The 15,143-nt window shown below is 36.6% G+C and overlaps 1 protein-coding gene across 1 annotated transcript in view; it reads right to left on the bottom strand.

The window, feature by feature from the left end:
- Nucleotides 1-6,403: 6,403 nt before the first annotated feature.
- The window catches only part of ANKRD33B (ankyrin repeat domain 33B), a 405,799-nt gene continuing 397,059 nt past the window's right edge, over nt 6,404-15,143 (bottom strand). Inside the window, exon 4 of the mRNA XM_044065601.1 lies at nt 6,404-7,986. Within this exon, the coding sequence (XP_043921536.1) occupies nt 7,139-7,986 (848 nt within the window). The 3' untranslated portion in view covers nt 6,404-7,138. The remainder of the gene's footprint in view (nt 7,987-15,143) is intronic.

Genomic DNA, 15,143 nt, shown 5'->3' with positions numbered 1-15,143 from the left:
GAATTCCAGATGTTCCATAAAACCTATTTTTGACTTTGAGAGGGTATATAAACTGGGAAGGTCATATAACCTAGCAAAGTGATGGGTGTTACAAAAAAAGTTATGTCAGTTTTAATACTGTGTTCAGTTGGTTAAGCTGAAGGAAAACTGAAAGTTTATTTTATTATGCTCAGTAAAATATTGAGACTACTTTGAGATCACTGCCTGGTGTTCTAGAGTTGCTGTTGTAGTATATATTTTTTGCAAGACTCACAGTACCCTAGCTTATGATGATATCTTTTCAACACATGTCCTAGCATGTGCTACAGTATATATATATATATATATATATATATATATATATATATATATATATATATATATATATATATATGTATATATATATATGTATATATATATGTATATATATATACATATATACACACATTTGATAAGTCAGAGTTAAATAAGTTACTTTTGCACACAAACTGCCCCTATGACCAATTTAATGGGTGCATGTCTTATGTTTGACTATGTCACTATGAAAGAAATTATGACACAGAAATGATTTACAACTTGTTAAAAACAAACACCATCTACAGAATGGATGGGATCCACAACAGCACTACCACTAATTAAGACAGCTCAAACACACACACACACACACACACACACACACACACACACACACACACACACACACACACAAACACATACATGCACACAGTGCAATTATACCATGACCCCCCCCCAAACGTGCACGCTGATTGGCCAGCGTGCACATTGTAAATCGAGTTATACTAATGGAAAAAGGTCCGGTCGCCCGGACTTTTTTCCATTAGTATAACTCTACTGTCTCGCTATGTTAAATGGGTTTAACATAGCGAGACAGCTTTAAAATAAGCAACAGAGATCTCCGTTGCTTATTTTAAAGCTGTCTCGCTATGCTAAACCCATTTAACATAGCGAGACAGGTTTTAAAAAAAAGCAACGGAGAAAGCAAGATCTCCATTGCTTTTTTTACTGTTTCGCTATGTTAAATGGGTTTAACGTAGCGAGACAGTTTTAAAATAAGCAACGGACATCTCCGTTGCTTATTTTAAAACTGCCTCACTATGTTAAACCCATTTAACATAGCGAAAACAGTAAAAAAAAAAGCAACGGAGATCTTGCTTTGTCCGTTGCTTTTGCCCACAGCTCTGATGTACTGTGCAGGCGCGCAGTACATCAGAACTGCCGCGGATGCCAGACATCTGCGGAAGGGCAGTAAACAGGCATTATACTATGCCATTATTTAAGAAAAGTAATAGTTTCTTTTCTTGAATAATGTAATGGTATAATAGCAATAACCCACTTCTGGGTGTGGGTAATGCTGTATTTACCCATGGTTGGCTTTGTTTGGTCCCTCGGGCTTCGCCCTCGGGACCAAACCATGCCAACCGTGAATAAATCCAGCATTACCCACACCCAGGCGTGGGTTATTGCTATAGTATACCCTCATTTAACTCTACCCTAATCCTAACTCACCTACACTTGCACAAACACACCCACCTCCTAATGCAGAAACCTTCAGAACATCTTGACAGTTTCAGCATTATTTTCCTAAAACCATACTTACCTTACTCACAACCATTGAATGTTTCATTCATCCAAAGTCTTAAAATTTCAATAGACGGAACTATCGCAGCATTTCACAGTCATTCTCTCCATCAATCAGCACCCATTTTGACAGAGTGAATTACAACCATACCATGGCGAAGCATGAGGCTGAATGTCAGTGTTCACTAATGTTACAGGTAGTTTCTAAAATTCTGTTTTGCATACACTACAAGGATTTTCTCACTTGTAAAATGAAATATAGTGACATGAAAGTAAATGGTGATATCTCATCCTTCTATAGGTTATACAGCTCTTGCTACTCCACAGTTCGCTAGACCACATTTATGAGGAAACGACAGGATATTACAAAATGTTTCTTAGAAATCCAAAGTCAATACATTATGTTGGCAGGAATAAGGATGAACCAAAGCAGCAGCACCTTCAGTATTAATAAGAGTAGAATATTAATGGCTGCATGTGCAATGATTCAAACAGAAGTTTGATAATTTATCTTGATATATTGTCAACTTCAGTGTTTTTATAAGATGGGTGGGGTATGCATCAAAATTATGTGTTCACAACAATACAGTTTTTCTGACTTTGAACTCCCCCAGTATTTAACCCACTGATCTCTGCTTTAAATTTGTTTAGTAGGTTGAGTCCTGAGGAGTCTAGGAAGAATAGAATTTAATACTGAAGATCAGTAGGTGACGCTACATATAATATATACAAATATAATACCTTCCTCTTTCTCCCTTGCTAGTAACTTCATTTTCTGATCTGCATTTCCTGTCTTAGTCTTAACTAGATATTCTACTTATCTCATAACACCTACATGGTGTGGAACGTCACACCTCAAGAAGCCTACACACATCCTTGCATTCCAGAGCATTTTCTGAAAAATCAATTTGAAAAGCATAAGATAAATATTATGTGAACACTAAAAGATGTTAAAACTACATGAATAGCAATTTTTTTTCAGTAAGATGTATTCATTACAATAACAGTCAGGGCATCTGTAGTATTTACATAAGTACTATAATATATTAATAATTCACAAACAAACAAGCCACCGGGAAAGGAATAAATCCAGATACAGAGCAAAAAACAAGTCCAATGTAAAACAGTATCTGGAACGCACGACTTACACCACAAACTAAAGATACGAACTGCAACATAGACCAATAAAAATGAATGTATTTATTCAAACGGAATAAGCGCTTTCACAGTTGCACTCCAACGCTGCTTCATCAGATGTTAAAAAGAAAAAAGACCACTTCCTATATACTACTATCTGACCAATCAAATACATGTATCATGCTACGCCTCTCAAACAAATAAAAACACAATACTATATTATACTTTATAAGTTATACAACTTCTAACTAAAATGAAATAAATATAAAACATATATTAGAAATATGTACAAAAACTATATATATATATATATATATATATATATATATATATATATATATACACATACACACACACACACACACACACACACAAATGAATAATGTCAGAGTATATACAAAACTTCATCTAAACAGTCTCCTTGCTTTAAGGACAGATGTCAATGGAACCTGACCATTCAAGACTTTCCTCTTGCAAGACTGCAGCCTAAGGATCCAATTGCTAAATGTTCAAAACTAACGGTCATATTTTGGAAACTGTACTACTTTATATTATTACAACACTTGTTAACCAGGCATAAGTTTTTAGATGACAGCAAGAAATTCCTGTCTGAGTGTGTGTTTACAAACATATACTTATTAGCAACATAAATAACACTGAATTTCTCTCAAGATGTGCAACTTGCAGTGCAAATACCAAAGACAGTTTTCTTCAACAACATTTAAGGTTTTAACTGATGCCATGCAATAGTTTGTAAGTCACTTGATTTTTGCAGTGTATTAAGTAGATGTGTAAATATTGCTTATTTTCATAATTACTAACAAACAACTAGCAATATCTCAAGTACAGTATGATATATGTGGACATTGACAATGGAGCTTCCTGTTTCTCATCATACCCCTCCAAAGCATGTAGGTTTCTTAGTTATGGATACATGATCGTATAAAAATGTGAGTAATAAGTGACTGATGAATTTCTTCACTACAGGACATCCTAGATTAAAAATCTTAGTGTCATATTAATTACTCATTGTCCTTTCTAACATTTCCTATTATTATCTGGCAAGTTACATAGTTAAAGAATCCAGTCCCAAAAAAGATCTGGATGCAGACCTCCCAACCGTCCCGAATTACTCGTTTTTTAACGAGTTTTGGGGTCCCAATAATGGGGTGCCACGATTCCCGAGTGGCACCCCTTCATTTCCAATTTTTTCAGTCTAATTTTTAGATTTCGCACTTTCGGAGCTGACGTCATCACGTGCGTGATGATGTCAGCTCTGTCTGGATGTTTGAATGAAATGGGATCTGCGAGCATGGAAACTGCTGCATGGAGTGAACTTATTACTGCATGGAGAGTTTTTTCTTTGCGAGCGCAGAAACTACTGTGCAGAGAGTTTATTTCTGCTGAAACATTTTGGAAAGGTAATGGGATGGAGTTATCCTGCTTGTGTGAAGGTATTTGCTGCTCTGGTACGACCGTACGAGCCTGCTTTTTCTTTGTGAAGGTATTTTGCTGATCTGGTGTGAGCTTGCTTTTTCTTTGTGATGATGGTTTTGGTCTGATTCAAGTAGTAAATGTTGACAAGCAATGCAATTCCTCTAGAACTGAGTTCAGTTTTGATTATTTCCTGAAAGTCTGTAACTTTTTGTTCGCACAAGGAAAATATAGTTAACAATTCTCTGCATTGTGACTTCTCTTCAGCCAACCGTTACTGCATTTATGCTGCTGGAATGAGAACATAATAAAATGAATTAATGGCTTATTTCGTAGTTCATATGCTTTAGTATACTAGCTAAATGAGCCATAGACAGCGCAGGGCCATATAGCATTATCGTAGAAATCTCCACCCCAGAAATAAAAGTAATTCTGAAACAGTATCTGAAAGAAACATTTACAAAGTGTCACCAAAAGGAATAGATTTCAAATGGAAAATTAATGCTGAAAAATAGCCCTGAGCTTTCTTACTCTTCTAACAGCTAAGCATTCTCTGAATAATTTAAGCTGTTTTTTTTTCGGAAATGTTGATACCTTTCTACTGGAAATTACAGCTGTCATAGGAATTAGCAAATCAGAAAATTGTGCTGGGTACTAAGTGCCAGTGTTTTTGCAAGCTAAAATGATGTTCCTTTTTATGGCGTATGCCTGAGTTGATTACTTTGGGGTTATCATTTATTCTTAGTTTTTTTTTATATCCTGTGTGCTGATGATGACCTTCATTGCGGAAGCACAGACTAGTGATCTTGTCATCTTCATTCCCTTGTCTGTAAAGTGCATATTAAGCTGATACAATGGAAACAAGCTCCCTGTTTCATTATACCCCCATACAACATATTGACTGTGTTATTTATTTATTTTTTTTGCTGTGTCAATTATATCATATCTACTCAGACCACTCCATAAGAAGGAGGATTATTATAGAAGTGCACTTAAGAAACACATCTGAGTTGTACCTTGCACCTCCCTGTTATTGGATCTAGAAGTGAAAGGTGTAGCAAAATGTCATGCTAAGCATGAAATTGGACACAGAGAACACGTTGAAAAACATTATGCTCTTTGTATTATTGGCATTGTTTACTGAAAGTCTTAAGATAACTGTTTCCTGCCTACTGGAAAAATGTTCAATAAATTTAAAATGCGCTCTATATTATACAAGGAATATAATTTAATAAAGTCAGGAAGGTGTATCAAAGAACGCATGTATGTTTCTTGTTTTGTATGCAAGGGACCTATGATTTGAAAACAGCCCAAAGGTAGCCTTTATCCACCACTGGCCAGATGCATTTTCTTTGGATGTGGTGTGGGTTTCAATGCTGTTTCAATGAACGTGAGTTTCAAGGGCAGAGAAGTTTTAATGCCAAGTCTAATTTCATTGTGAGACAGTATTGCTTTGTTTAGCAGATATCTATTAGTGTTTGTTTATTGTGCTATAAAATGTAAAAATAAAATCCAAATCATTGTAGAAGTAAAGCAGTATATGCATGTATTAGTGTTCATAAATGGGGCGAAATAGCCAGGAAATGGGACATTGGAATGGCTGCAGGAGGACTCTGGTGCCATATTTTGGTTGTCTGTTCTTCAGTTTATATTTGAAAGTTTGTATCCCATAATTCCATTGAGTGGGTGGGGTTACGTAATTATGTATGCAAATGTTACGTTAATCAACGTACAGATTTGTACCTATTTTTCATGGGCCTTGTCCAGATTTTTGATGTTTCCAGGTTGAGAGACATGTCTGGATGCCATGACAAGCTAAGGGTGTTAATGGCAAGTACACAAAAAAGGTGCTATAGGCTCTTCCTCATAATGTATTACTACCACTGCTGTTTGAAGGTCTCTATGGAATGGATCCAACCATTTTGTATCATTGATTGTGAACTGCAAATGATTCTACTGTCTAAAATATATTGTAAGTTTATATATGTGGAGCTTTTCTCCTTGAGCCTCAGCTGAAAATGGGGCTTATAGGCCCATTCACACTTTCCTGATAAACAAATGGCAATAAATAAATACTAATGAAAGGTTTCAGTATCTGATAAAACGTTTGCAATGGCAGCACTCATTTTGTGGTTCTGATATTTAAAAGTATTCTGTTAATGTTACTATTTTTACTGAGAGGAAAAAAGAGATTTGTTTACCCAACATATATTTACAGAGCTTTATTATATGTTCAGCTAATATTTACCGGCAATAACATTTATACAGACTTTTCTTTTCCCTTTGCAAAGAACTATCTAGAAGGCTAGATAGACAAAAGTCAATCATTAAAATGGTACAAGTTTGTTAAACAAGAACCACTGATTGCACATTAGCAGTTTTTTGACATAAGCATTTTCAGTCTGGCACAGAGAAGTTTTATACATTTGATGTCAGATGTCAAGCACAAGGTTTATTTCCTTGTTTTCAGTTTTGAAACTTTAGTATATGGTCTGGCAGTATCTATGTTTCTTGGGAACACACTCTTTTAAATAGACAGCAGCAGCCACCCAGCCCAAACAAGACATCATTCAACATGGAGAGATGAATTGTTCTGCAGTCAAATGTTAATTTCATGCCTTATGTGGCAAGACTTGTCCCCCTACAGATGGCATTCTCCACATAAGTAATACTAAGTGTCTTTATATTTCATATATATATGGAATACCTAGCCCATTTCTGAATCTATTTCACAGTTCAAAGATATGACAATGAATGTTAAGGCATATACCAAAGACTATCAGAATTACTGTTCTTTACTTTTTCATTTGAGCTGATGACCATTGTTTCAGCGTTCCTTCATGCACGTTTGGAGAAACATGAATACTAACACTTCAGCAGCTTTAGTTTTGGCTTTCAAAACCTCTCTGCATTTACTTATTAGCAGCTATATTACTGAGATACTCAGTTCCCTGAGTGAAATCATTTGCATAGATCAGATCAACTTGTTTTATTTTTTTGGAAATGATTGTTGTTTTTGCTTTGCAGCTTGCATAGCCTTTCTCCTTTCTTCTTCTTGTGCTGCCCTTCTCTTCTCTTCCTTCAGTTCTTTGTACCTCCATTTTGGTATTTGTAAGTGGTCACTGTCTCTCATGCTACTATTTCGTCTTACTCTCTCTGGCTGGTAATTTGTTGCAGGTGCCTTTATGATTCTCACTTTGGGAATAATGAATCCAGGTCTTATGCTGCTTCGTCTGAACACATTAAGTGGTAACATGCTAACTCTTCGACTGCATGAAACGTTCAGCTCGGGAGATGAAACCCTCTGAAGTTGCAGACTGGCCCTTCGATCTTGTTTCTTTGTGACTATCAGCATTTGAGAATTTTGGAATAATTTCTGATAATCCCTTTTAAAGTAATGTGTTTGGGATTTTATGTCCTTAGCTCTTTTCCTTGCTAAAATTTCTTGTACAGCATATCTGCGTTTTCCCACACATGGAGGACTACTTGGACAGACTGTATTACATGCAGTTGCAACAAATGGACTGGAAAGACCAGTTGTCATCCTAACCATGTGATCAAAAACACCATCATCTTCTGGGTCATGGGGAAACTTAATGGCAAAAAATGACCTCATATGCTCACAGATCCTGTCCAAACAAGATTTAGGCTCATTTGCTTTGGCTAAAAGTTCCTTCAGCTTTGGCCACTCTGGCTTATATGCATCACCTATTTGTACTGGACAAGGTTTCTTCAGAAGTTTTTGCATAATACAGATGGTTTCATATCTTCCTGTGAACTGTGCCCACCCATGGGGAGTTAGATGTCGATTTGGGTCAAATGCATGAATATCTGCCCCTTCAAAAAAAAGCAGAAAGTTATAATCAAACACACTTAAGTACTGTCAATAAATTATTGTTATCTTTCATACACAGACATAGAAAAAAATAGTTTTGAGTATAGCTTACTTCCAAAATATGGTTTATTGATCAGACAACTCAACAAACAAGAAAACTGTCACACAGTATTTTATGTAATTATTCAAATTTCTCGTTATAAAAAAATAAGCAAGAATTAAGTGATCAGGTCAGTGATTGGCATGATATCTGTTTTGCAGTGGGTAGTTAGTATATCTAAACAAATAACTACACTTTGCCCAGACTGCACGAAGTAAAATAGCAGTAAATTCTAGTGCACAGACAGAATGAACAACTGTGCTGTGTGAATCCAAGACAGAGCCAGGACATCACTGCTGTAAAGAAGGCAAAGTATTCTGAACTTAATTGGAAGTAAAACTACAAATAAAGATAAAACTACAGATCAGGTGAACAAAATACTTAACTGTGAAGTAACATCTGATCTGGTGAAATAAAGGCAGATGCACTAAATCCTTAAAGTAGTATTTTGTGACAAATAACACAAAGGGTGATTTCCTGAACTGGGTAAAGTGGGGAGGAAGTTGTCGATGTAGTAGTATCTAATGGTTTTAATGGATCTGGCTGGTTGTGGGCCATCAGACAAGCCACGGGGCTTGTGCTATCAAAAAGTTTTCGACTTAGTCATAGCTTCACAGGCTTATAGGTCAGGATACCTTTTCCAGTTGCCTAGCTGATCCCTGGAACACACTACACAATGGGTGGCACAAAACATTCTTGTAACCAAATAACGTAAGAAGTATACTTGTTGGAAGGTGATATTGTCCTATTACAAGCATACATATGAAATAAAGGCTTTGGCATCATGAACAGGTACAAGGCCTAATGAGCTTGAGAATCAGCAGAAAGGATAAACAGCCAAAAAGTAGATAATTAGCACCAGAGATATTAATACTAACTAACTTAAAAAAATAGTCACTCACTTATGCACTTAAGATCAAATTACAGAATTATCCATGGAAATCTGCATTCTGAGAGTCTCATACAAAAAAGTAGCCTTGGGCCATTTTCATGGCCAAGAGCTACGTAGTAATGAAGAACTGGACGGTGAAATAAAAGCCATTGTGAGTTAAAATGTTACACACCAAGTGGAACAAGAAAGTTTTGTAGTACAGTCCTCCATTACTTAGATCTCTGATACTGCAGGTGATTTAAACACAACTCTTCATCTTAGGAAAGTCCTGTGCTCAGAACAAGGCAGCCATCAAATACATACTTGTGTCTGCTGTTTTTTTTCCATTCCCTGAGCTTGGTCAAGTGTAGAGGAAGTTATCAATGTAGTAGCATCGAAAGGATATCCATCAGTCTGCTAAATTCAGACTGGTCTTGTTGGACAAGGCATGGAGTCTCCTTTCTGGCATTTTAAGTAGTGTTTTCTTGGCCAACTATAGTCTCTTATAGAAGTCCACGATTAAACTAATATTAGGAAGCTGCAAATACATTTATAGAGAAATTTAAATATGTAAAGATTCCTCAAAGTAATCCCTGTGCGATATATAATGTGAAAAAAAATAAATAAATAAACAACACACCTCTGGTTGCTGGCTGTGGAAAAGCGTAAATATTTCCAAATGATCCAGCAAATGCAGTCCAAACAATGCAGTTGAAAATCCACATAACATTAGATATTTCCACACCATCACAGATCTAAAGTATGTAAGAATAAAATACCAGCTTCTTTTCTTGTAGTTTTGCAAAGCACATTAGTGGATGCAGCCTGTAGAGCAAACTGCATCCCAGGCCACTGTCAGTTTAATTTCTCCAAGTCTTTTGGGTTTTTAATACCATGACAGGAATGGACCCCATTCCTAAGTCAAAGTATGATTGAAGTTTGTGAAATTAGGATTGTTTCAATACTTTTGTTCAATTGTTTTGGTTACCCAAAAATGCTCTTTGCAGCACCCACAATGAGCCTAAAACTGACTCCTCCAATTCATATGGAGTTACATGTACTGGTAACAGATGTAAATAAGACTGTAACCTTCTTTTTATGGAACCCAATGCTCCTATTGCTATCGGAACAGTTTAGGTATTCTTCTTGCACATTACCCTCTTTTCTGCCTGCAAATCCTGGTATTTCATGACTTTGTATCTGTCAGTATGTAAGACACTGAAATCAGTGGGTGTATCAATTTCAATAATCAATGCTACTTTTGTCTTCTTTTCATGGACTACTTTATCTGTTTTTTGCAAATCTATTTTTTGAACTGCTGGTATGGGTGTTCCTATGTGATATAAACTTCAACATTCTCTATAATGCTTTGTGGCTCATGTTTCTAATGCTTCTCAACTACTTCAGTATTGTAATGTTTGCATAACCCCCAATTCAACAGCTTTGCCACATTATTATGCCTTTCAGTATACAGGCACCCTGCCATTAGTGAATCACACCCAGCAACGATGTGTATGACTTCTGTTTTACACACCAAACCTGCATTTGTCTGTTTCTTCCACATGTTCAATGAACTGGGTCAACTTTGTTACACCGAAATTTCACTTACTCAAAAGTTATATCACCGAGATTAAAAGGCTGATGACCGCACAACACCACCGTCCCAGAACACCAACTTTACACTCCAGGAAAGTAGCTGGCCACACTGTAGAGCTTTGCTCCTTACCACTGTGGTAGTGCGATCTCGGAGTTGGTATATTTAGGGGGGTTGGGTGGTGCAGCCCCCCAATGAAGGAGGTGTAGGGGGCAAAGCCCCTGACATGGGTGGGTTTGCTTTCCTTCAGTTTTACTTTTTTTCAGGATGGCAAAGCAAACCGTTCCAGTTTTTGAGGTAGAATTTTTGAACATCTTAGAACAAAATGAGCTAAAATGTCCACTGGGAACTAATGCAACTGAGGGCTGCAGACTGAATGATACGCTATCAATTAGTAGTGACTTAAAACTAAAAGCATTGTTTTTAGAAAATAATGTTTGGTTGATTTTTTTCATAATAACATATTTATTATGCCTGCTGTTAGTTGTTTTTATCATAGTAAGGCAATCTGTTTGGATTTACTTTTATAGTTTAAAATGATTTTCTGCATTTAATTGTTTTAGTGATGTGATTGATCAATAAGCCAATAGAATGGACTGTTTTTTATTGAATTAAGTCAAAGTGTTTTGATATAAATATTGGTATTAATTGATTTGTTCTGAAGAAGTCAATTTATCTGATGAAAGTGCTAAATTTGGATATTAAAAGTGTATGTTTTTCACCTTGGCGGCTCCCGTTTTTATTATTTTATTTGTTGATAAACTCTATCAGCATCAATTCCAGTATATAGTTTATACATCACTGGAAGTCAAGTTACTGGTCTATAATTTTTAGCCTAGCTTGCAAACAGTAAAGTTGAAAAATCCATATAAAATTAGATATTCCCACATCATCATATATCTGAAGTATGTAAGAGTAAAATGACAGCTGCTTTTCTTGTAGTTTTGTAAAGCACGCTAGTGGATGCAGAGTCTTTATAGTAAACTGCATGAGAGGCTGCAGTACGGATGTCTGCATGTTGACAAATAATACACACACAGTAATCATTACGCTAATCCTGTATCATGTAATATTTGGTTATAAAAAAGTCATAATGGCTGAATAAAGACATAAATACTATGGTAGTATGTACAGATCAAAGTCTTCACTGCAACTGGCAGGAGATAAATGCAATACCGTGTGACATGCAACCCCTTAGTCAACGTCTTAAAACTGCAGTTACTGCTATACATCTATATATATGTCGATATGTGTATGCATGTATATGGGTTTACTTCAGAAGACTGAAAAACCAAAAGACTGAATCCCAAAATACTGAAAACATTTTTAATACAGGGGACAAGCCCCCCTGTACCCCTTATGTGGGGGGCTGCACTCCCACACCCCTTCTAATTATATATACCAACTCCAAGACTGCACAGCAGTGGAGAAAGGGCAAATTAAATTCTTCAGTATTTTTTGAGTTTTCAATATTTTGGGATTCAGTCTTTTGTTTTTTCAGTCTTCTGAAGTAGACCCATGTATATACATATATATTACACACACACACACACACACACACACACACACACACACACACACACACACACACACACACACACACAGTCATACACTAATAACTACTTTAAGGTAGTTATTATTTACAAAAGACAAAAAATACTGTTGCTTCTTTGTACTACCGTGTTTCTAGTATTTGCAGTGTTCAACATGAATGATTTTCAAGATCAACACTTGACCCTTTTAGTTACCAAATCGTGACATTTCCTTAATGATCGTTCTATTTCTGGATACAGATTCTGCAACAGTCTCAGTCATAAGTAACCAATCAGATTCATTATTTGACTCATCATAGATATTTGGCTTAGTTTGTACTTTTTAATTCTTTATTAGACTCTTATCAAATAGTGGAACTTTTCTTTCAGGTTCTGTGCATGTTTCAACATTCACATTCTGTGAATATCTTCTGGTATCTGACTCATCGTCCGCTGCAATGGCTATTCATGCATCAGTTTCATCTGTTCTGTGCTTGATGTCACGCTGTAAAAGTAATTATTGATTTTGTTCTGTACAAAAGGCTTGTGTTCCTATGTAACCTTGCATATGTGTTCTTTGCACACAAGATCTTAGCCCAGTTGTCTCTCACAATAAAACAACTTTAAAATGAGCTACCTGGCACATTTCTCAGCATCCAAATTCTCTCTCTGTGTCCCTATTTTAAAATTGTTGAAGATTTAGCATATCTGCTATAATAATCCTTTATTTTCAACTTAATTTCTTCTCAGCAATTGAGCAATGTAATCTTGATTGTCCAGTAACAGCAAATCAGTATCTATTGGAGATTTAATTTTTAGTCTGCTATCAACAGTTATGCAGGTGATAATGTAATGGCAGATAATGCCATGTTTCTATACTCCTGTATCACTCAATGATACTCTCTTCTGACTACTAATACTAATTTTTTCCCTGAGGATTTTCACAGTCTGAATCATTCTATTTAGGTCAACCATTATTCAACAGCTAGCTCAGACTGCTGGTAATATGCCTGAATTCCAAAAGTGCTTAAAATTATTTAAATCCTTGATTAGAAATTGTGAATTATTACCAGAGATCAATGTGTTTAGTAGTCCATGTTTAGACAATATATTCTTCACTACATCAGTAACATTTGTACTTTTGGTATCTTTTACCTCAAGGTTAGAACCTCTACAAACCCCTGGCTCAGTAAAGAAACCAAACAAATCCTCAAGTCCAGAGACACTGCCTGGCTTTACTATAAAAAAAACCCAAAGAAACACAAAGCCTAACTAAGTACCAAGAACTGCGCAACCGTGCAAAAAAAATGCATTAGGCTGGACAAAAAATCCTACTATACAACATTACAAACTAAATACCAACCCAACCCGCAAAAATTTTGGAAAAATGTAAACCAGCTACTAAAATCCACCCAAAAGGCTACCCCCAAACCAACCACTCCTGACACTAAAGTTCCCATCGAAACACAATCCAACTCCCACTTTGTGAACTCAGTTCTGTCCTTAGTATCACAGGACAGTTCCTTCCTCACTATCCCCCCAACACAAATAACACTAATACAAGCTTTACCCTCAAAACAGTTTCCACCACTTCAATCAAAAGCATGCTCTCCAAACTAGAAACCTCATCAACAGCAGCCAACCTACTCCCCAGCTATTTCTTGAAACTCACAGCAGATGCTATTGCTATCCCAGTCTCCACTCTCATAAACAGATCAATTGTTGAAAACTATGTGCCCAAACTCTGGAAAATATCCTATGTTACACCCATACATAAAGGCGGGACCTCCACTGAACTTAATAACTACAGACCCATTGCTTTACTCTCCCACATGACCAAAAGCCTAGAAAAATGCACCCATACCCAGATGCTAAACTATCTCCTAGACAGCAACATCCTGTCACCTAATCAGCATGGTTTCAGACCTGCCCATAGTACCACTACAGCCCTCCTCTGCTTCACAGACACAGTAAACCATCTCAAAAATGAAGGCCTGCAGGTGCCAACTCTTTTTTTGGATATGTCCAAAGCATTTGGCACAGTCTCGCACCAAATCCTGCTAAACAAACTAAACCAATATCACCTATCAAATTCCACTCTTACCTGGTTCCAAAGCTACTTAACTGACAGGTACCAAGCTGTGAAATGGGAAAATTCTCCTCTCCTCAGCTGCCCATAACTATAGGAGTCCCACAGGGTTCTATCTTAGGACCACTACTATTCACAATCTTCACAAATGACCTCCATACCTCCACACAGCATGCATCTATCACTCAGTATGCAGATGACACTACCTTAATCTGTGCTGCACAAAACATTCCCACCCTCCTGCAAACAACTCAACTAGCACTCTCTGACATTGAAAACTATCTTGCCAAAGCCCAACTTATCCTCAATCCAATGTCTAAATAACTAAATGCATCTGTAATTTTTCTATCTGAAGCTTTTCTCCCCGGGCCTCTGCTGAAAAAGGGCCTTTTCGGCCCAGTCATATACCCCCGGTTAACAAATGTAAAATAAATTTTACCTTAACACCTACTGGATATTTCAAATAATAGTCTGTACCATCAGTATTAATCTTTGGAATGAAACACAGTTGTGTTGGATAGCTATGTTGCCAAGTATCACCTCCTCATGAGGATTTTTTTGTGATCCATAACTGTATACATCAGAATTCTACATTGCTGTAGTCTTCATGGCAGTTTTTTCAGTGAGCTGACAAAGGCATAATTCACAAAGGGAACAGTGTATGTGTCAGTCAGTATTCAGTCTGACAGCTACAACATGGATTACATACAGTACAGCAGCACAGGACACTATTCGTCTGTATTATGTATTGTGTATCAGTCTATTGCATTGAATCTGGGGTCAGCAGAGACAGTCAAATATGGAGTGAAAAGGTACACACATCAGGTGGCACTGTTTGCCTTACAAAGATATGGAGCTTTGGGTGCTTGGGAAGTGAAAGTTACATGGCATTAACTAGTGAGCTTGTTTGATGTGCAGTACTGAACATGTTTAGAAGATGTTGAAATAAGTAATGAAAACACAGAATTGAAGG

The sequence above is a fragment of the Protopterus annectens genome, chromosome 3.part0 (genome assembly GCF_019279795.1).
Source record: "Protopterus annectens isolate FY-2018-M chromosome 3.part0, PAN1.0, whole genome shotgun sequence".
Taxonomy (NCBI): domain Eukaryota; kingdom Metazoa; phylum Chordata; order Ceratodontiformes; family Protopteridae; genus Protopterus; species Protopterus annectens.
Note: the sequence above shows the minus strand (reverse complement) of the source record. Positions and strands in the feature narration are given on the sequence as shown.